General features: G+C 55.9%; 1 protein-coding gene across 1 annotated transcript; it reads left to right on the forward strand.

The window, feature by feature from the left end:
* The first annotated feature begins 1,372 nt into the window (after positions 1 to 1,372).
* Positions 1,373 to 10,073, forward strand: PLA2G2F (phospholipase A2 group IIF). The gene is given in 7 exon segments (XM_024125324.2): positions 1,373 to 1,562; positions 2,223 to 2,275; positions 5,849 to 5,952; positions 5,954 to 5,994; positions 7,147 to 7,256; positions 9,573 to 9,655; positions 9,657 to 10,073. Coding segments are annotated over 7 exon segments (924 nt in total). The 5' UTR covers positions 1,373 to 1,446.
* The last annotated feature ends 12,378 nt before the right edge of the window (positions 10,074 to 22,451 follow it).

Below are 22,451 nucleotides of genomic sequence, written 5' to 3' on the forward strand. Positions count from 1 at the left end.
ATCAAGCAGTCAGGGTGCTGGGATCGGAGCCCCTGTCTGTGCAACGGTCCACACTGCCGGGGGCTCCCAGGGCTCCAGCCCCCCTCTGTTCCTCCCTGGCCCCATCTTTCCCCCACACATGCCACCCTCAAAAAGAGGCAAATGGCACTGACCCCCAGGCCACCAGGATCTCAACCAGAGGTGACTGGGCCCCCCAGGGCACATTTGGCAATGTCTGGAGATATCTTTGTTGTCACAAGTGGGGGTGGGGTGGGGGGAGGGAGGAGGAAAGGAGCAGGGGAGGAGCATGGGGAGGGGTTACTACTGTGTCTAGTGGTGGAGGTTAGGGATGCTGCCCAACCCCCTAGGATGCCTAGGACGGTGCCCACCGGAGAGGTCTCGGGTCACATGACAGTGGTGGTAGCGCAGAGTAGCCCTGTTCCAGATCTGCAGGCTCGCCCTTCCGAATGTGAGCTGGGGGCTTCCGGCTGGATGCGTGTGCCCGTGCCCCCCTCCAGTCTTAGCCAGAGGTGGGCACCAGCAGATTGCAGATGTGGGTAGGCAGGTCTCTGCAGATTCTGGACTAAAGCCCTTCCAGATGTGAAGGGATGGCTTGCAGATGTGCGCATATCCACACGGAGGGCCTTCCGGGCAGAGCCTCTCCTTGACTCAAACTTGCTTGGTCTCCTTGAGCTCTTCTTCTCCTCCTAGGCCTCAACTTCTGGGCTTCCGTGTCCATCTAGGCATTGTCCAGTTTTAGCATGACATCTGCTAAGTCACTTCAGCCAGGATCCCTCATCCTTGATATCTGATGGGGTTCCTCACCCACCCCCCCCACCAGCCCCGGGTGATGTCTGATCACCCTGTCTGTCTTCAGCAAGAATCCTATTAGGTGGGTTTAGCCAGAATCCCCCCAACCCTGATGTTTCCTTTTAGGAATTTCCCATCCTCTGACCCCCACGCTGTGCCTTGGCTACAAATTCCCACTTTTCTTTGTTCTGTTTGGAGCTGAATCCAGCCTCTTTCCCTCACCGCAAGACCCCATCATAGCAGTCCCTACACTATCCAATGGCCCCCTTGAATAATTAGTCTACCTTGCTGTGCTTTCACAAGCGTCACTGGATAATTTTTTCATCCTTTTCAGATGGGAAGAGAGAGAACTTTGGGCTAATTTCCTTTCAGATGCCTGGGGAAGGGCCACCTCCTCTTCAGGTGCATCTCCTCCCACACCCCACAGGCCCGAGCACCCTGGAGTGGGAGTTACCAGGCAGCTGTGGGCAGGGCCGTGGGGGGAGGTGGAGCCTCCTTTTTCTAGGCCATGTGTCACCTGCCTCCTGCCCTGGGGCATTGCCCTGGCACTAGTCTGCCACTGCAACAGCGAGAAGCCGGGGCCTGCTCCCGGGAGACTTCGGGGTGGATCGTGGCTCTCCTTGAGAGCCCTGTTTCTGGCCCCCCAGAACCCAGAACATGGCAGATGGGGCTCAGGCCAACCCCAAAGAGTTCAGGAAGAAGGAGCTGGTTAGACACTCCTCTGGGTGGAGGGCCCCGAGCCTCAGGGCCTCTTCTCCTTTGAGAAACTCCAGGTACATGCCTGCTTCCCTGGGATGGAGCCCTCCTTGGAGAGGAGCAGGGATGAGGGTGGGGAACTGGCTCCTAGAATCCATTTCTTCAGAAAGGAGAGCTCTGAGTCTCTGATGGTGGCTGAGATATGTCACTGCATTTTTAGCACTACAGGGGCCTTTGGGATCATCTAGCTGATCCTTGCACTTGAGGCCCAGAGAGACTAAGGGAGCTATGGATGATCACACAGTAGAGCTGCAGCTAGAACCCAGGGACCCAGGTCTCTCGGCTCCGGGCACAAGAGCCAGCCAGCAGGTTGGGTCATGTGACTCCCTGGTGTGCATATGGAAGGGGGTTGGTTCTGATCTGCGACAAGGTCCAACTCTATGAGACAGGAGCTCCCTGTCTTGGAAGCTGATTCTTGCTCAGAGTGGGAGAGAAGGAGGCTCCTGGTGCCTCTGGGCCCTGCCATCCTGGGGGCTGTCCCTCCAGGAGGTGCAGGCAAGTGGGAGGTGCTCAGACCTTCCTGGAGGAGCTAATCACAAGGCAAGGGCAGCAGGAAATGGGGCATCAAGAGATGGCGTTGACCGCACCTGTAACGAGGCCCGGGAGGGAGCCGCAGGCCAGGAACCGCACGTAGGGGGAAGGGACGGACTCAAGCCCAGGGTTTCTTCCTCTCTCAGATCTTACCTGGGGATGAAGAAGTTCATCACCATCGCCATCCTGGCCAGCTGTGGTGAGTGAAGGCGCTGGGAAACTCCTCCTTCTCCCCCGACACCCCCAGCCTTTCTGCTGTGACTCACCCATGGGCCACAGGACCTCAGGCCTGCCATTGGGTCTCTGCTTCCTGGCCCTGCCCCTGCCTGGCTTCATCCCCTCTTTGGGGCTCTTTACTCCTCCAGGCACCTGTAAACATACCCGGGTCGGTCGGCATTTACTATTTACGAGCCTCAAGGGTGCAGGGCCCACAGCTGAGCAAGCATCATAAAGTGGTGGTGGTGGCTTGGCGTCAGGGCACTTAGGGACGCCGGGGTGCTTGTGTACATAGGAAAACGTGTTTGTGTACGTGTGTACATGCAGAGCTAGTGAGCTTGCGTGCAGATAGCCGCGTGTATCTGTGTGTGTGTGGGTGTGTCCGAGCACGTGGTGATGTCTATGTGTGTAACACACATCAGGATGATGTGTAAGCGTGTGTTCACAGTGGCGTGTGTGTCTCTAGAGCGTGTATATGAAAGTAGGCTGTACACATCTGCACACGGCAGGTGTGTAGCGGTGTCTGGGTGTGAGATGTACCGGAAGACATGGAGTAGGTCTGGGGGCCTTCTTCCTTCTTCTTTCTGGGCGGCCCCACCCCCCGGACAGCCGAGGCTCCTGACACACAGGCAGGCGTCCTGGTGGCAGTTGCCCTGTGTAGGCGGAAGATGGGCTGAATGTCCCACTGGCCTTCTGTCCACCTCTTCAGCATTCCCTGAACCCAGCCAGGTTTGAGACAAAGGAAGAAAATTTCAGAAACGAAATAAGGTTAAATGTGGCCAGACGTGAGAAACGGTTGAATTCAGGCGAAGTGACTTGTTATTTAGAACATAACCCCTTGAGTTCAGCCCGGCCCAGGGGCCTGGGACAGAGGCTGCAGCCTGAGCGAATGCAGAGTTTGTTCCTTCCGCTCGGAGTGGAATGTGCACGTGGCCACTCTGGGTGCTGTGTGTGTGTGTGTGTGAGAGTGGGAGTGCGTGTGCATGTGTACGGGCGGGGGGGGTGAGTGTGGGTCTGCTTGTGAGACTGTATGAGTGTGGGAGGTATAGGGGGAGGGCAGGCCTGGCCCAGGGGCCCAACAAATCCTGGGAGGGGGCACCACGGGGGTAGCGAGGGTCTGGTGCGTGCCAGGCCCCGAGCTGGGCGTGGGCCTGCCCGATCTCTGGAGGCTGGGATTGTTATTCCCATTTTGCAGATGGGAAAACAGAGGCTCAGGGAGCTTTAGTTCTGGGCCTGCCTCTGTCTGACTCCAAAGTGAGTGTGTGTATGCGTGTGTGAGGTTGGCGAGTACGAGAGTGTGCATCTATGTGTGAGGTGTGTGAGAGCACAGCAAGTACGGGTGGGCATGTGTCTGCGTGCGTGTATACACTTGTGTGGTGTGTGGAGGAGAGTGTGCGGTGGGTGAGTGTGGGTTTACGTCTGTGTGTGTGTTAGAGTGTGAGTGTGTGTCCGTCCTGTGTGCGGATGGGTGAGTTTTCGGCGGGAGCTGATGGCTGGGGGCCCTGGGGATGGAAGCTGCCCCCTACCAGGGGTAACACCTCCAGGATGTGGGAGTGGGGTTGGAGGTGAGGAGGCCAGGACCTCACAGCGGGCGATGCGGCCGGTGCCCTGCAAGGGGAATGACCTTCTTGGCTGCTCTCAGATTTGGGAATCGAAGTCAAAGAATTTAGGCAACCTGCCTCCGGCCGCACGGCGCTAATGGAGAGACCAGTTTGCAGATCCGGGTCTGTCTGACCCCCAGGCTGCTTGGCACACATTTGATTCCAGCAGCAACAGCAAGAGCCCTGCAAGGCAGAAAGGGTGGGGGGAGAGCTAACATTCCCGGGGAACCCTCTTGGCCCTCCTCTTCCACTCTCTTCAACAGCCCACGAGGCCAAGTCAGAGACAGGCCTACAGGATGCAGGGGCCCCTCTCTCCCTGCCCCGGACCTAACATAGCCATTTACAGGCTCTAAACCATCCTCTTAAAATTGTCTGTCATTTCTCCCCACTCCTTCTTTGTTTCCTCTCTCGTGTGCTACTTATTCTCTGTAATGACGAAAATCCTGGAGCCAATAGACAGGAAGACACAAGTGGAGCAGGATCCCTAAAATCAGCTCTCTGACAGGGAGGGCAGGCCTGGCCCGGGGTCCCAGCAAGCCCTGAGAGGGGGCACCATGGGGGCAGCAAGGGTCTGGTGCGTGCCAGGCCCTGAGCTGGGAGCGGGCCTGCCCGATCTCTGGAGGCTGGGATTGTTATTCCCATTTCGCAGATGGGAAAACAGAGCCCCAGGGAGCTTTAGGTCTGGGCCTGCCTCTGTCTGACTCCAAAGTCTGTGCTCTTCCCACTGAGGCATGTGGAGGTGGTGAGTCCCTTGTCATCACTAGCGATGTTGGACAACCACGTCTCCAGAAACAAGTAATTTCGGCCTTTGGGTTTCCATCCAGTCTCTGTTTCTGAAATTCTTAGCTTCCTCCCTCTCCCAGTACATTTCCTCTTTCACGCCGTGGAGCTGGGTGGGGGATGTGGAGAGAGTTAGGGTTAGGGTTAGGGTTAGGCTGAACTGGGTGCCTAGCCCCAGGCACAGATGGAGGAGCCCGGGTGGGGGAGGCATCCCAGCTCTGGGGCACACAAACCTGGGTTCAGGTCTGGGCTCTGCCACTTCCAGGCTGCATGACCTGGGCAAAGCTTCACCTTTCTGAGCCTCAGTTTGCTCATCCATAAAATGGGATGACAGCGGCCCCCCTGCCTGTGTGGGTGGCGGCCTCACCCAGGTAAGGACCCAAATGCCAGGCTCGATGTTGACTCAGCAGTGAGCCAGCACATCTGGGAGCCCAGCAGGCAGGGAAGGAGGGGAGGGGAGAATATGTCCCTGGAGTGAGCGGCCTGAGGATGCCAGGAAGCTGATTTTGTGATTTTGCTGGTGTAGGAAAGGTTGTTGCACTACCTGTGAGACAAGGACAAAGGGGAAGAAATATGTGTGTGTGTGTGTGTGTGTGTGTGTGTGTGTGTTCACTGAATGATGCACTGGCCCCAGGGCCATGTGGGGACGCTGAGTCCCTGCTGGGAGCAGAGGAGCCAGACCAAGCCAGGAGGGCCCAGAATTGTGTTCAGAAGAGCATGTGGCATTTGTGAAGCCCCTTAGAGTGTATAAGGCACTGGGCTCTCACTGGCTGGGTCCAAATTCTGTGTCACCTCTTTTCAACAATGTCTTCTTGGGGAATTTACTATATGCTCTGGGTCTCAGTCTCCTCATCTGTAAAGTGGGGATAATATCAGCACTCTGTAGGGTTGCAGGGAGCACTTGATGAGTTAATGCATGGAAGGGGCATAGGACAGTGCCTGGCAAATACTATTATTATATTCTCGGGGCCATAGGGCTCAGTGTAAGGATGTGTGTAACACACCATACCGGCTGCTTTGTAGATTGCACCCTCCTCCTGCTCTGCCCTGCCTCTCCTGCTCCCTCTCTCCCTTCCCCTTTCCCCAGCCCTGGGGTGTTGGAAGGACAGCCAGTCAAACAGGAGAGGCCACGCACAGGGCAGGGAACTCACAGCACCCCCTCGGTTCTCTCGCAGACCTGCCCACGGCCGACAGCGACCTGCTCAACCTCAAGTCCATGGTGGAAGCCAACACAGGGAGGAACGCCATCTTGTCCTTCGTGGGCTACGGCTGCTACTGCGGGGTTGGGGGGGCATGGCCTGCCCATGGATGAGGTGGACTGGTAGGTCCTGGATAGTCTGGGCTGCTGGAACCGGGCAGGGACGGTGAAGGTCAGACTGTCTCCATCTCTGAGAGGTGGGAGAGACCCCTTCCCCCAAGAAGGAGTCTTGTTTGATGAGTTACTGACCAGAAGCCTGACCTTTGACCCGTGTCCTCCTCAACCGTCTTGGATATTTTCTTTTCTTTTCTTTCTTTTTTTTTTAAAGTGTATAACATTGTGGGGTTTTTTTTATTCTATCATTGGCATGTTTATTTTATTTTATTTTTATTTCTTTCGGCCACGAGGCTTGTGGCATCTCAATTCCCCAACCAGGCATTGAACCTGGGCCCTCGGCAGTGAAAGTGCGGAGTCCTAACCACTGGGCAGCCAGGGAAGTCCCATCTTGGACACTTTCTATCATCCCTTTCCAAGGTCTTGGGCTCGGAGGCATTTGAACTTCCGTTCTCACCGGAAGGAGCCTTTGACCTGTCTCCAAACACACATGAGAGCAATAGCCACACAGCTTATACTTGACAAAGGCAAAGGCTGTGACCACTGGCCCCTCAGACTGGAGGCTCTGGCGGACAGGACTGTGCTTCCTCCATCAGACTGGGAGTTCCTGGAAGCCATGGCTTATCCTTTGCTCCTGCTTCTCCCCGAAGCAGCCAGCACCAAGTCTGGTATCAGTGGAGGCTTCATAAATGCATGTTGACTAATTGCCTGCCCTCCACTAGAGGGGATGGGACAGCCACACCACATTTGCTTCCTGTCCCCCATCCCCAAGCCCCACTTAACTCTCCAGGCCTTTGTCTCTCCCTGGCTATCGTGCACAGCCAGGTATAGCCCCTGCATCTAGCCAGTCTCTTCCTACTTTGACTTCACCCAGGCCCCTCCCTCCCACCCTGACCCCTCCTGCAGCTGCAGCCAGGGCTCCAGGGGGTGGGGGGGGAAAGCTAGGGCTCTGGGCGGAGGGCAAAGGGAGGGGATCACAGACAAGAACCTGGGGCACTGGCCTGGTTCTGCCCGGCTGTGTGACATAAGGCAAGTAACTGCCCTCTCTGGGCCTCAGTCTGAAGGTCTGACTCGTGAGGAACAGGAACAGATGATCATGATAGGGGTCACTGCCGGTGGGAGAGGGGCCAAGCCTGCCTGCTCTCCTCTCCCCGCCCCTACGTGCTGCCATGCCCACGACTGCTGCTACCAGAAGCTCTTTGACCTGGGCTGCCACACCTATGTGGGCCACTACGACTCCACCATCGAGAACAACGCTAACATTGTCTGCAGGGAGTCGCTCTTCCGCCATCGCCCCTTCCCCTCAAGAAAGTGTGTACTGCCAGCTCCCTCAGCCTGCGCTAGGGCCGTGGGCCGGGTTGCCAGATGAAATACAGGATGCCCAGTTAAATTCAAATTTCAGATAAACAGTGAAAGATGTTTTCGTGTAAGTATATCCTAAATATTGCATGGGACATACTTATACTAAAAACTAAATGTTAGCATAAAATTAATAAGTATTAGTATGAAATGAAGAATTAGCATAAGTATATCCCATGCAATATTTGAGGTATACTTATACTAAAATATTTATTGTCTGAAATTCAGATTTAACCAGGTACCTTGTTTTTCGTTTGCTTGTTTGTTTGCCAAATCTTATAACCCTGGCTGTGGCTCTGGCACATCTCCCTGATGTGCTCGGAGCCCCCAGGCCTGAATTGGCCCCCAGGTTCTCCAGTCCCCGAGTTTCTTAAGCTTCGGAGAGCTTAGGGAGTGATCCTGATTCAGCGGGTCGGGTCTGGGTGGGGTCCAGGACTCTCTGTTTTTAATCAGATCCTCAGGTGATCCTGAGACTTTGTGTCAGGCTGGCATGGGAGTCAGGGGACCTGGGTTGGAACCCAGGTTCTCCCAGCATGTATGACCCTGGGCAGGGTCCTTCCCCACTTGGCCTCAGTTTCCCCATGGGTACAATGAGGGGTTTGGATCTGAGCAGACCCATTCCCTTCTAGTTCTGTCATTGGGACCCCAGCTGATGAGGTGGCCCCATCCTAGACACCCAGGGTTTCTAGGGATTCGAGGTGTTGGATCCAGGCCTGGTAGGTTCCCTCCTTTACCATGGACTCATTCCCCACTTGAGGGGCGCAGCATCCAAGCTGATGGCCCAGGTGTCCCTGCCCGGCCCCTGCTAGTGCCCCTCCCTGGGGCAGCAAGTGCCCCTTGGCCCAGCCCCATGGGCAGCCCTGGGCTCCCTTTGTCTCCTTATCTTAACCAGGCTGTGTGTCGTCCCTTACTAAGAGCTCACAAGCAATGCCAGCTTTGTAAAGATACTCAAGACTCCTGTTCTCTGGGAAAGAGTCTGGTGGGGAACTGGGCACATCTGGGGACCCCTGGCAGCCCAGGGCTGTCTGGTCCTCATATTCTGCTGTTCAGATGTGCGGTGGAGGGTCTGGCTTGAGAGAGGAGTTCATTAAGCAGTTCGAGGAGAGGAATCTCCCTCCTCAACCCCCAAGACAATGGACTAACCCGAGCAGTGGTTTTCACACTGGGGTCTGGGGATTTCTGGGGCCATCAGGTCAACTGCTGTGAGAGCTAATGGGGGGTCGGTTATCCCTGGATTGGTGGTCCAGCTGGCTCTTTAATGTATTTTGTAGCTCAAGTGGCTTCTCTTTCAGCTGTTAAAAAAAATTTTTTTTTAATTCTTATCTTTTTTATTTTGTCTGCACTGGGTCTTTGCTGCGGCGTGCGGGCCCCTCTAGTTGCAGCTCTCGGGCTCAGCTGCAGTATGTGGGATCTTAGTTCCCCAACCAGGGATCGAACCCGGGCCCCCACTGCATTGGGAGCGCGGAGGCTTAACCACTGGACCCCCAGGGAAGTCCCCTCTTTCGGCTGTTTGATATATTAGTCTTTGGCCAAGAGTTTCGCGCGTCAGAGAAGCTATTCTGCTGATGGAGAGTTTGCAAGTTTGCAAACAATTGGGCCAGTGGATGGTTCTCGAAAGGTGTTCCCCGAACCTGCAGCATCAACAGCACCTGTTAGAAGAAGCTCTACGGGTGGGGTCGGGCAGCCTTGGTTTCCAGGAGCCCTCCAGCTGATTCTAGTGCGTACCTAAGGCTGAGAACTATGGGGTAGATGATTTCTGAAGGCCCATAACAACAACGACAGCATTTGCTCCCTGGGACGCACTGAGCTAAGCTCTTTACAAGTGTTCTTCTTCTCACTCCGTCCTCACCACGAACTCCCTCCAGGGTGGGTGCGCTGTGATTCTGTGCTTGAGAGAGTCCTGCGATGGTAGAAAGTAACTGGGCTGGGGGGCGAGTTCCTGACACCTGAGTTTCCGTCCCAGCTCTGCCTTGGGTTTGCTGGGTGACTTAGGCAAAGGCACCCTTTCCTGGGCCTCAGTTTCCCCCTCTTGACATTGTCCTGTTGGGCTTCAGGGGTTCTCTGTTTACCATGCACCAGGGGCACCTGGAGGGCTGTGAATGCAGAGGCTGGGCCCCGAGCGTCTGAGCCTGCAGGCCTGGGGTGGGCCCGCTGATGGTCCTGCTGGCCCGAGACCACCTTCCGAGGTCCACTGTGACCTCAGAGTCCGTGCGCTCCACTCCCCGTAGGCGAGCTCAACCAGACGGAGCGTGACCAGCAGGCGTGCGAGTGTGACAAGAGTGTGGTCCTGTGCTTCCAGAAGCAGACGTACGGGGAGGAAGGAGCATGGCAACTACCTCAACATCTACCGCCAGAGCCCCACGCCCAACTGCAGCATCTACGGGCCACGCCCCCCGCCCCTCCCTAGCGCCCTCTGGGGGCTGACAGAGAGGAGGGTTGGAGGTTCCGGCCCTGGGGACCAGCCAGATGAAGCAGGTGGAGGTGGGGACGGGTCGGGGGCCCCTGGGCTGCCCTCCTCCCTGGAGCCCTCCAGCGAGACCGGCCCCAGAGGACTCAGAAAGGCCGGGGCCCTGGCCCTGGCCACCTGGCTCCTCCAGCCCAGACCTGGGTGTGGCTTCATCCTGGATGTGGCAGGGGGCATATGCCCTGTTGGGGTCTCTCGCGAGTGTGGAAGGCGAGACCTGCGAAAGACTGGGGGCCTCGGGGTGGGGGCCTCTCACTGGCCCTAGCTTGACTTCCTCAGCCAGGCCTTCAAGGCTGGGGCCCAGAGTCTTTGAGATCCAGACCTGGAGCAGCCAACATGGGCCCAGAGCTTGGCATGTCCTAGGACCAGGTTCCCAGGCAGACAGAGTGCTGGTCCCAAGGCCTGGTTCTGGGGCCCCTCGGCTGCTCCCACGGGATGACTCAGGGTGATCCCTGCTTTGGGAGCCTTGCAGCCCTCCAGAGCCCCATGAAAAAGCAGGGGGCCCCATCCTGGCCTTTGTCAAAGTAGCACATGTGTCCCAGCCCAGACACCACAGGATGGTCACGGGGCTAACGTCCCAGGCCTGAAGTCTGGCCTCAGTTACCCAGAGAGCCTCAGAGCAGGCTCCTGGGCACTGACAGAACCCACATGCACCGCCCCCAGGTGCACAGGGACCGAGATGGGAGCACACTCAGATGTGTCCCCACCACTCAGGTCCTCTGCCAACCCATTCATGTCAGAGGCACACCCTGCCCGCCGCCCTGCAGCGCGGAACTGCTCTGAGGAGTGCCCCGACCCTAGGCCACCTGGGTCCCTGACAAACACGGGAGGGGCAAGCCCCAGGCCTCAGGCACTCCTCCTGCATCTCTCCCGTGCAGCAACCAGGCCAGGGGGCGGAAGGGACCAGAACACTCTTTCCCTGGGCAAGGAGAGGCAAGGCTGCAGGCTGGCGACAGAAGCCCTCTCGATGGACAGGAAGCTGAGAGCTGGGACCCACCTCGGTGAAGAGGAGACAAAGGCAGAAGAGACCAGGTCCAGGCAGGAGGCTGTGGGGAAGATTCCAGAAGGCAGTAGAGAGGGAGCAGGATGTGAAGAGGGAAGGGAGGGGAGAAAGTGGGAGAGAGGTGACACAAGGTGAGGGCCAGACGTCCAGACCAGAGTGGTCTTGGCAGGAGAAGAGGGGGCAGAGGAGCCTTGGGGGTGGGGTCCCCCCTAGCACCCAGGTTCCCGCTGGGGCTTGTGGGATTACGGGCAGAAGAGGAGGAGGATCAGTCCTCAGCGGGCCGCTCTCCCGACTCTGCCCCAGCTCTGCTGTTTCCCCAGCTTCCCGGTCCTTCCTCAACTCGCCTCTTGACCTCAGGGTCAGCGGCCTCCAAGCAGCCAGCGTGCCCTGCCTCGCTCCACCCTCTGCCTTCATCCAGCGTCAACCCTGAGGGCCACTGACGCAGCGCTGTGACGCCCCTGGACGCCGAGAACATCCACCAAGAATCTCGGCCCACCCTGCGGCCGCTGAGGACCACTGGCACGGGGGAAGGGACAGTCGAGAAGTGCACAGGCGGGGAGGGACGTGGGGGTGGGGGGAACATCTCCAAAAAAGACAGCAGGACTGGACGGAGCCCCGCCAAGCTGCAGCTTCTAGAAACCTGCCTCGGGCTCTGCAGTCAGCTGTCACTGCGTGTGGGAGGCCTTCCTGCTGTCCTGCTGGCCGGGGTGTGATGGCTGTGGTCCCCCGTGGGCCCGGACCCGACCTGCCCAGTCACCGAGATCCTCTCAGGAGCCCACCTGCTCCTGAGCTGACCCCATCAACTCTGAGCTGAAGCCCCGCCGCCCCCCAAGCAGGAATGGAGCCAGGATGGGGAGTCCCCCAGAGGCGGGGGCAGCAGAGGCCTGGGCCCCTTGCCTGTGGGAGCCTGGGTTTCTGGCTGTGCCCCTCTACCCGTGCAGACAGCCTCCCCTCCTAAAAGTCTAGGTGTGGGGATGGGATTCTGCTGCTAAGGGGTCCTGCCTGCCCCCTGCCTCACCCCAGACTTTCCCAGATACTGCAACCCCCAGAGATGGTCCACAGGACGTGGCACCCCTCCTCAAACTAATAAAGGCCTCCTACCTCAACTCCCCACTGCTGAGTCCTCCTTGGCAAGGCACCCACTGGCCAGGGAAAAGCACAGTGACTCCCTCCTGGGTCTCCAGCTCTGGGGAACGCGGGTTCCCTGACACTCAGCATGTGACATGGCCCATCCCCTTCCTGCTCCTGGCCTGGGCGAAGCGGCCCTCCTCCAGCAGAGACAAAAATGTTGGGAGGGTTGGAAAGTGGGGCTGTGGTCCAGTGGTCGGACAATGATAACGACTACTGGGCTGAGTACTTGCTAGGCATCCATCTCCACAATGCTCTCCCTCTACCCCATCCTTTTCTTTGAAAAAACCGAGGCCCAGAGAGGGCAAGTAACTTGCCCAAAGTCACACAGGTCATTCGTGATGGGGCTGGGGTCTGAATCTTCAGCATCTGACTTTTAATGTCATCTCTTCGCACCTTCTTAATGATGACCTGGGCAGCTGGGGTCAGTGGGACAAGTGACTGAAGTCCAGCAGGGCGCCAGGTCCTGGGTCCTGGCCTTAGCCTCTCCCCTGTGATGGGCATCAGTTTCCCCAATGCAGAGAGACCAGAGCCGCTGTTTCAGATGCTCCCCAAAGCCATGGGTTTTCCTGGGACTTCTAGGGGTGATCTCTGGGGAAGGGGAGGCTGAGCAGATGGGGGTCTGAGCCCCCCCACCTCATTCTTCCATGAGCAGCCGTGCTTTCCCTGTGTTACATATTGATTCTTCACATGAGCTACTGTAAGAAGAAAAGAGAGTCTTCAGCTAACATTTTGAAAACCCCTGGACATGGTCATCCATTGGTTCATTCATTCAACGGACCTATCCCGATGGTCTCCTATGGACCAGGCATGAGGCTGGGCTTCGGGGTAGACACCACTTATCAGACACAGCCTCTGCCCTCAGGACCCCACAGCCTGGGAGGGGGAGGCAGACACGTGGACCGATACCCTTGACATATGGTGCCAGGTGGTGTCAGGGGAGCACGAAGGATGCAGCCAATCCTGGAAGCGGCCCCCAAGGGGATGGGGTAGAGTTGGGATGGTATATTTGATGCCTCTGGAGGTGGCGAGGGGGAGTGGGGTCACAGTTTTTGAAGAAGGGCTCTTTGCTTCTACAGTATGGGTGGTCTTTCTCTCCTCAAGTTAGTGAGGTCTTTTATGCAGAGGCTCGAGGAGGGGCTGGACTTGCTTCCCACTGGTCTGGGGGCTGCCACTAACAAAGACTCTCTCCTTGACCAAAATCTAGTCAGGCTCCTCTGAGATCTGTTCTCAGCTAGGTCTCAACGTTTGGGTTTCCATTGCCCCGTTTTAGCAAGAATCCTGCCATGTCAGTTTAGTGAGAATCCCTACCCACCCTCAATATCTGATCAGATTCCTCATCCTCCACCATCCCCTGGGTGATACCTGATTACCCCACCTGCCTTCTGCAAGAATCCCGTTAGGTCGGTTTAGCAAGAATTCCCCAGCTCTTATCAATTTTCCACCTCCCCCCAACCCCTGCTATAAACCCTCACTTAAGAAATGTAAGGATTTGAAATTGTATTTGGAAATGAGCCCAACTCTATACTGGCCCCTATTGCAATAGTTCTTGAATAAAATCTGTTTTGGCCGCTTAAGCTACTGTCCAGCTCTGGTTTTCTAGGAGTTGTGACTCAGATGGAATCAGATTCACCATTGGACCCCGGGACCTCTGCCCACTAAAAGTTGTGGCACTTGCCATTCTTGTTTCTATAAGAATGAAGTCACCAGCCACTGCAGCCTCTGACATTCAACACCCCCTGAAAGGAGTTCAGGGTGGAGATCAGGAATGAGGCCCTCTGTGCTCTGGGAAAAACTGGCAGAACAGGTCTTCAGATAGTTAGATATTTTCAGGAGAAGATTTTATGAGCTCAATTTCTCGCATCTCCTCATATCTAGAAAAGCACTAACATCATTATCGGAGACATCTGGCTCCTTGTGACTAGCAGCAACCTTCTTGACTAAGAGGAACTTTTGTCAAAACGTGTGCCTGACTGCACCAAAATCACACATATTCTGACCCCTCCCCCCTTTACCTCTTTGGAGCAGTTCCTCAGTGCTATTTGAGATGCTACGGTTCTCATTTTGCCCCAAATAAAACTAAACTCACAACTCTCAACGTTGTGCATTTTTAAAAATTCAACACCTCTCACTTTCAGTGGCAAATATAGCACAGCCTCGTGGGTTACTACATTAGAGTCCTGTTCATTGTCTTTGAGCTATTTTTCACCTCTTGGTTAGAGTCCATTTTCCTTTCGGCTTTGTTACCTGTCTGTAAACCAGAATGAATCCTGCCATCCTGCACATTTTGTTAATTCTTCTAATTTTCTCCAAAATCTGGCTACAACTCTTCAAATGAATGTTTCCAATTTTTCTCCCACCCTCTGGACTTGGAGTCACTGAGAAATAAAACCCAACTTCCCAGATCCTTACTGGGACTTTTTTTTTTTTTTTTTTTTTTGCGGTACGCGGGCCTCTCGCTGTTGTGGCCTCTCCCGCTGCGGAGCCCGGGCTCCGGACGCGCAGGCTCAGCGGCCACGGCTCACGGGCCCAGCCGCTCCGCGGCACGTGGGATCCTCCCGGACCGGGGCGCGGACCCGCGTCCCCTGCATCGGCAGGCGGACTCTCAACCACCGCGCCACCAGGGAAGCCCTGGGACTTTCTAGAGAAGCCCTATGAGCTGAAGCTGGATGCGCCCATGCTCTTCTCCAAGAAACAAACATGACCATGACACCGATGTCGGGCCATCACCAGAGAGGATGCAAACTGCTACCAGGAAGGCCGATGGATTACCGCTGCTCTCCTCACTTCACCGTCTACAGATGCTTCAAGCTCAACGTCTAGAAATCTCAACTGGCTGTCCTCTGAACCCAGAAACTGGGTTTCGTTGCTCTGATCATTAATCTTTGGTTTTCTTTTTTTCATAGATACCCCCCTCATTTAAATGCTCGATGGTTCACACCATCCAGAAAACACCCTTTACTACCAAGTCTCAACAGATGGTTCCACTGGTCACTGATGAACAAAAAATGACCATCGAGAAAGGAACTCATATTGTTCAGAAGAAAGAAGAGCTCCTCTTTCCCTGAACCAGAGGAGGGACTGGCAAAGACTCTTCCCTTGACCAAACTTTGGGCTCCTCTGACAATTTTCTCAACTTGGCCTCAACCTGTGGGCTTCTGTGTTCATCTCTGCATCATTCTTGTGTCTGAGCGAGAATCCGGCTATATCAGTTTAGGGAGAATCCCTACCCTTCCTCAATATCTGATCAAATTTCTCACCTCTCACTAGTTCCCAGGTGATATCTGATCACCACGACCTGCCTTCGGCAAGAATCCTGTTAGGTCAGTTTAGCAAGAATCCCCTAGTCTCTTAGCAATTTTCCAGCCTCTGATTACCCCCACCCTGCTCCTTAGTTAGAAATCCCCACTTTTCTTTGTTCTGTTCATTGAGCCCAGTTCTATACTGTCTCTTTTCCCCCACTGCAATAGTTAATAAAATCTACTTTTACCACTTTAACTTCTGTCCAGTTCTGATTTTCTACAACACCATCTCTGCCCAGACCTAGGTCAGTTCTCCATTCTCGGAGAAGCACTGCCCCTTGCCCCCATTCTTCAGACCCGCCCACCCCCCCCCCACACCCAGGGAGTGGCTGTCAACTCTTTTCTAGAACTTGGGCGACACCTAGTGGTCATGATAGGTCACTACCTATGCTTTGTTCCACACCTCCTGCCCCTCTGCGTCTGAACCCAAAGGGAGAGACCCTGCCCCAGGCTGGCAATGCCCAGGAGAGCACTAGGAAACCATCACTGTCACCTCCACCTTATCATTGCCATCGACACCGCCTCTCACAAGGAGCAGACTGGGTGCAACCCTGGCTCTGCCGCTCATGGGCCCACTGGTCTTGGGTTAGCTGCCTCACCCTTCCCAGTCTCCATCTCCCCCTTCTGTAAAATGTGTGTAATAATGAAGAGCACGTCGCTGGGTCTGAGGACTACATGAGGCTGTGGAGGAGAATGCCCCCAGCACGGGGCCTGGTGCAGAGACTGGAAACTCAGTGCTGGAGACTGCGGCCCTTGACTGCATGTTGGGCCAAAGGTCCTCAGGGCCAGGTTGGCAAAGGGCAGTAGGCGGAAGGAAGGAAGATGCTGATGGAAGTGTATGGCCTGGGACGTTCTCCCCCAAATGGAAACCTGGCCGAGCAAAGCTGTGGTTTACCAAGAAAATCCGGCTCTCTGCACGTGGGTGTTGGGGGGAGGGGAGGGGAAGGAGAAGGGAAGGGGGCAACTTAGTGCCCCAGCTGCACAGCCAGGCCCCTGGTGCCTGCCCGGCCCTGGTCTCAGCTGGGCCTGGGAGCCACCTCTCTTCATGCTCGGGACCGACTATGAACGCGGGGAGGCAGCCCTGTCCTCCCCAGCGGTTGTCATGGCAACACTGCTGTCGGCTTCCCCAGCTGTGGCTTCTAACAAGCTGCTGATGCCACCAGCTGTGACAACAAGCAGAGTTGGGCATTAGGAGGCAAGGGTGCACAGTACAAAGGTCTGGTCACGTGGCCCTGCAACCCTGCCGAACACCCCGCCTCCTGGGCTGGCCATCTGGTACCTCAGGATGTCAGGGCCCTGTGAGTAGAGCAAGATTTATTAAGATTTATTACTGTATGCTGGGCACCGGGCTCAGAGCTCTGTGTGTGCCATCTCACTGAACCCTCCTAGCAGCCCTATGAGGTGGGGGCTATTCATAGCTTTGTTTATAAAAGGAGGGAACTGAGGCCCAGAGAAGCCAAGTAAGTTACTCAAGGTCATGCAACAGAAGCAGGGTTTGAACCCTGACTCCAGAGCCTTAGCTTCAGAGAGCATCCCTTCAACCCCTTCATTTTGAGAAAGGGGACGGGAAACAAGAAATTTAGAATTGGGACTTCCCTGGCGGTCCAGTGGCTAAGACTCCGCGCTTCCACGGCAGGGGGCATGGGTTCCATCCCTGGTCGAGTAACTAAGATCCTGCATGCCGTGCGGCGCGGCCAAAATAAAAAAAAGAAATTTAGAATCAGAAGACGTGGGTTCCCATTCCAGCCCCACCTGCCTGCTCAGACCCTCCATTTTCATCTGTGAAAAGGGAATGAATAATTTCTGAGGTCCCACTGATGATTAACAAGTTGGGTGAAAAAAAGCTTCAGGAAGGGTCAGATGTACACAAACAGGAACCTGGGGCCCAGGAAGAGGAAGGGGCTTATGTGAGGTGGTCCTCACCCCAGCGTCCTTCTCTCCAGCCTCCTAGCTCCCCTCCTTCCAGCCCCCTTCAGCTCCAGCCCTGCTTCCCACTCATCTCAGCTATGGGCTGCCTCTCTCCCTTGCCTGCCTCCGGCCTTTGCCCAGGCCGTTTCCTCTGCCTGGTGCCCTCTCCCGCCTCTCTGCCTTGCCTGGCTGACTTCCACCTAACCTTCAGGTCTGGAAGCCTCTGCTGACCGGCAGGTCTGGATGGGGTGCCCCCCAGGTATGCCTGCATCCGGGCACCCTGCCCCTCACTGTCTTGTTGTCACCTGGTTACTCGTCTGTCTTCAGCTCCATTGTGAGCTTTAGGTGTCAGGGGTGTACCCTCCTACTCCCACGGAATCCAGTGCCCACCCCATCTCGGCACACTGGATATTTGTGCACTGGGGGAATGAATGAATGAAACCACACAACGACTTAGTGGCTTGGCCAGAACCAGAACCTAGGCCTCCCTCTAGGGCAAGTGTTTAAACCCCTGGAGCAGCCTCTTCCATTACCCCTCCCCCAAGTCTCGCCAGTACTGGATTCCTTCCGAGTTGAGCCCGGGGAGGGGAACCTTAGGGCAAGGAGAGTCAGCCTGGGGTCTAGTGGCTGCTCGGCTCTGCGTTAGCGGTGTGGCCTTGAGCCTCAGTCAACTGGGGACTTAACAGCAACTGCCCCGAGGAAGGTCGGGTATACTACGCACAAAGGGAGTGCTGTGCCTGGACCAGGTGGGCCTCAGTACCTGGAGGCTGCTTGTTGCAGCAACCAAGGCTTGGGGGGCACATCTGGATTCCCCTTCTCCCCGCTCAGCGTCCTGGGGCCTGGGCCTCGCCCCCTGCCCCAGCTCTCTCTTCTCCCACCGGACGTGATTTCGCTTCCGGATGAGCTCAGTAATGCCTGGCCCATCCCAGGCGCCCCGGGAGAGCCTCTGTACTCGCTGACCCAGTCACGTCTCTCCCCGCCAGGCCGACTGCCCCACTCCAGGCCCCCAGCCGTGCCCACGCTGCTGCTTTATGCCAGACTCCCTACATCTGCTCATCCCCGCGTGCCTTTCACAGCTTTGCAGACACCCCGGAAGTGGAGATGGGGGCCAATGGCTCTGCCTGCCATGCACACAGCCACCCCAAAGCAGTGACAGCCTTTCCCTGTGGGGCACTGAGCCCAAAGCCCGCCCTTAGTGGGGGGCGTGCCCACTGCCCCACCTCCCTGGGCGCCTGGTAGCTTCACCCAGACGGCAAGAAATGCAGCTGAGGAAAAGGTGCAGACAGAGAGCTGTCGCAAAAATGCATCTACACTTGACGTCTGTCCCCTTTGAGGCGGGGCGTTCGCTCCTATACCACTGCGTCCGTCCACCCGTCTGTCTGTTTGGCCCCTGAGGACACTGAGCTGCCCAAGTTCTCCCAGGTGGAAAGTGGTGATGGCTCAGAGCACTGGGGCCCCCGCTGCTCCCAGGATCGAGCCCAGACTTCTTAGAGGGGCCACAGGCTCTCCTTGACCTCACCTTGCCTTCCTCATCTCTTCCGCTCGCTTGACGATCTACTCCCACGTTCCATGCTTCCCACTCTGAGCTAATGCAATCCCTTCACATTGACCTCATGTCATTCAACATATACATCAGGGATTAGAAAAGGACACAGATCCTTGCCCTCAGGAGCTCATCTTCCAGCGGGGAGGCAGACAACGAACAGCGGTATCCATGAGTGTACGATGCATGGGGAAACAGAGAACAGGATGAAGGGGATGGGAAAGGCCAGGGGAGGGTGGGCAGTATTAAAGGGGGTGGTCACATAAGCTTTATTAGGAAGCTGAGATTCCAGCAGAGACTTGAAGGAGGTAGGGAGTCAGGCCCGTGGGATGCCCCGTCTAGGCAGAGGAAGCCACTGTGGGCAGGATCCTCGGGAGGGAGCGTGCCCGCCATGTTCAAGGAACAGAACAGCGTGGAGGCCATTGGCTGGGGTGGAGGGAGTGAGCGGGAGAGTACAGGAAGCGAGGCTGTGTGGGGATGGTCATGGGGGTTTCGGGGCTGTGGAAGGACATTGGCTTTTACTCAGAGGCAGATGGGGAGGGCATGAGGAGAGGAGTGACACGATCAGATGCCAGGCACCCTGCTGACCAGCTGCTGGTGGATGAGAGATTGCAGAGGCTGAGGGTGGAAGTGGAGAGAGTGATGTGGGGCAAGCAGTGGCCCAGGAACGAGGCGATGGTGGCTCAGACCAAGATGGCAGCCCTGAAGGAGGCCCAGATGGTTCTAAATTTTTCCCCTCTCATCTTTGTCTTTTTTTAAATGTGTACATTTTACTGAAGTATTTTATAAATATAGAATCTAAATGTATTTTGAAGGTGCCAACACATTAGATGTGGGATATGAGAAAAAGAATTTGACATGCATGTTTTTGGCTTGGGGGAGGGGCAAACATGGAGGACGGCCCTTCAGCTGGGGGGAGACTGGTGGCAGTGGCGCTTTCGAGCAGGTTTGTTGAATCATCTTCCATCCCTCTACCTCACTTGGCTACCCCAACTCCTCCTCATCTTCAGCTCTCAGGTGAGACGTCAGACCCTCAGCATTCCTCGGGGAATGCTGACCCCCTGCCCTGATGGTGGTCATTACTCGCTGAGCTGACCCCAATTCCAGCATCTCCCAGCCTGCCTTGTAATCACCCGCTGACTTGTGTTCTGCCTGATCTGAGAGCAACCTGGAGTCAGATGCGGCTTTATCTCTCTGCTGTAGCACAGGGCCTGGCTTGCAGCAGGCCCTTGATGTGGATTTGTTGACGGGATGAATGATCACCCTTCCAGGAGAGCGGGCTTTCCCAGCGAAAGCCAACGACATCCCTCCACAGTCCCACTGCCCTCCTGTCCTCCCAGAATCAGGGCATCGACGTGAGCAGTTCGATACCACCACGGGCCCCGTTTTACAGATTAGAATCGGAGGCCCAGGCGGTGGACCATGGCCTGGATCTCACACTGAAATCCCTGCCCCCATGCTGAGCCCAGCCCTGGCCTCCCTCCCTCCACTGTGTCATTTGGCCAGTCCTGAGCTGGTCTCTGTTGTGGTCCGGAGTCCCCGAGGAGGGGAGGTGCCTGGCTTGGGCCCAGCCACCCTGGCTCCATGCCTGCCTTTCCATGGTCACTCCTCTCACCGCCTTTTACAACCTTAACTGTGACACCCGTCGACCCCAAGCTTCCTTCTGCAGTAGCAATTACTACAGCACGTGGGCAGGTGGGAAAACAGACCAGTTTCCCCTGTGACCTGCCAGCTGAGCCAGGCAGAGCCCCGGAGACCTAGTTCCCAGACCCTCTGCTGACCACCCACCTCTGGCTTCCCTTTCTGTCTTCACACCCGTGAGAGCGTCACTCAATCCAGATTGTAAGTGTCTGAACTTGAAATTCTAAAAGCAACTCTGGCTCTCAACTTTCTCCCCAGGATATTTACACCTGATTCTCTGCTTGTTTTCTTTAAACCTCTGAATCCCTACTGCCCAGCTCTGTGCCTGCCGCCTAGCAGAGGCTCAATGAACTTTTGTTGGAAGACTGAGTGATTACAGCCTCTGTGTGTTCTCCGGTATTGCATGAGGATGGCCTTTCTCCTCCCAAGCCTGTCAGGTAAGGGGCAGGGGCACGTCCGCGCTGTTCATGCGGCCTCCAAGCTCGGCACAGTGCTGAGAACCCCAGAGCATCGGGCAGTGAAGACCAACGATATCAGTGAGTTACAGCGCATGGCAAACCGCACGAAAACTTAATGACATTAAACAGGCCCATTATTTAGCTTGCACTTCTGCAAGGTGGTGGTTTAGCTGGGGCTCAGCTGGGCGGTTGTTTTGGTCTCAGCGAGGTTCTCTGGTGTCTGTGGTCAGCCGTGAGCTGGCTTTGCTGACCCCTGCCGAGTGCTCTCGCAGGTCCGAGGTCCTCAGCCAGACAGCTGGCCTGACGACCCTGAGCCAGGTGGGCTCCTGCCCTCCTGCAGGTGGGCCCAGGGTGTTTCTCATGGCAGTGGCAGGCGTTTCCGAGAAAGAGGGGACGTGCGTTGGGCCTCCAGAGGCCTTGCTGGCAAACTGGCGGACCATCACTTCCACCATGTTCTATTGACCACAGTAGGTCACAAGGCCAGTTCAGAGTTCAGATTCAGGGGTGGGGAAAACAGGCTACCGCTTGATGGGAAAAGCTGGGCATTACATCGTGAGAGGTGAGGATACAGAGAGGTAAGAACAGTTGTGGTCATTTTTGCAATCTACCCCCGGGCATCAGAACAATCAGCGCCCACCCTGACTGGGTCACTTTAATATTTATTAGAATTTACGCCTTATAACCAGGGGCTTCTAAATGTGGGGCTTCCCTGGTGGCGCAGTGGTTGAGAATCTGCCTGCCAGTGCAGGGGACACGGGTTCGAGCCCTGGTCTGGGAGGATCCCACATGCCGCGGAGCAACTAGGCCCGTGAGCCACAACTACTGAGCCTGCGCGTCTGGAGCCTGTGCTCCGCAACAAGAGAGGCCGCGACAGTGAGAGGCCCGCGCACCGCGATGAAGAGGGGCCCCCGCTTGCCACAACTGGAGAAAGCCCTCACACAGAAACGAAGACCCAAAACAGCAAAAATAAATAAAAAATAAATTAATAAACTCCTATCCCCAACATCTTCTTTAAAAATAAATAAATTAATTAATTAAATAAATGTGGATGGAAATCTTGGATACCCCCAGTTCCCTTGCCCTTGCCCTCTCTCTTCATTTCTTTGTTACCTTCCTGGCGTGACATCCAGGTGGCAGCCGTGGGAGCTGACGTTCTCATGCTCTGTGTCCTGGGAGGTGAAAATGGCATCGACTTTTTCCTACCTCGGGGTTTTCTGGAGAAGGCAGAACTCCAGCAAATGAGAAACAGGGGCCAAGTGTGCTTCTCGGGTCCTTGGCATGTGGCCAAGACCTCGTTTTCCAGGATCCCTGCTTGGCTCCGGCTGGATCTGGGTTGTGGGTCTGGTTCCCAAATCCGCCCTGTATCCTGATTTAGAGGTGGGGATGGAGGGAGAGTTTAAGGCGGATCCTGGGGACTTTCCCCTCCTGGAAATTTCCTGGGATGGGGGTAGGCGACATCTCTCTACCTTGTCACCTTGTTTTATTGCTTCCTAGCGCTTACTGCTATTGGAATGTACTGTTTATTTATGTGTATGTTTATGATCTGTCTCCCTCCATAGAAAGCCAGGATTCTGTCTTTTCCACTGTTGATCTCCAGCCCTCTGATGCCAAGTGACAAAGGAGTACCCCAGCCCAGACCGACCAGGGACCCGCGGCCTCA

Source organism: Physeter macrocephalus, chromosome 3 (assembly GCF_002837175.3).
Source record: "Physeter macrocephalus isolate SW-GA chromosome 3, ASM283717v5, whole genome shotgun sequence".
Lineage (NCBI taxonomy): Eukaryota > Metazoa > Chordata > Mammalia > Artiodactyla > Physeteridae > Physeter > Physeter macrocephalus.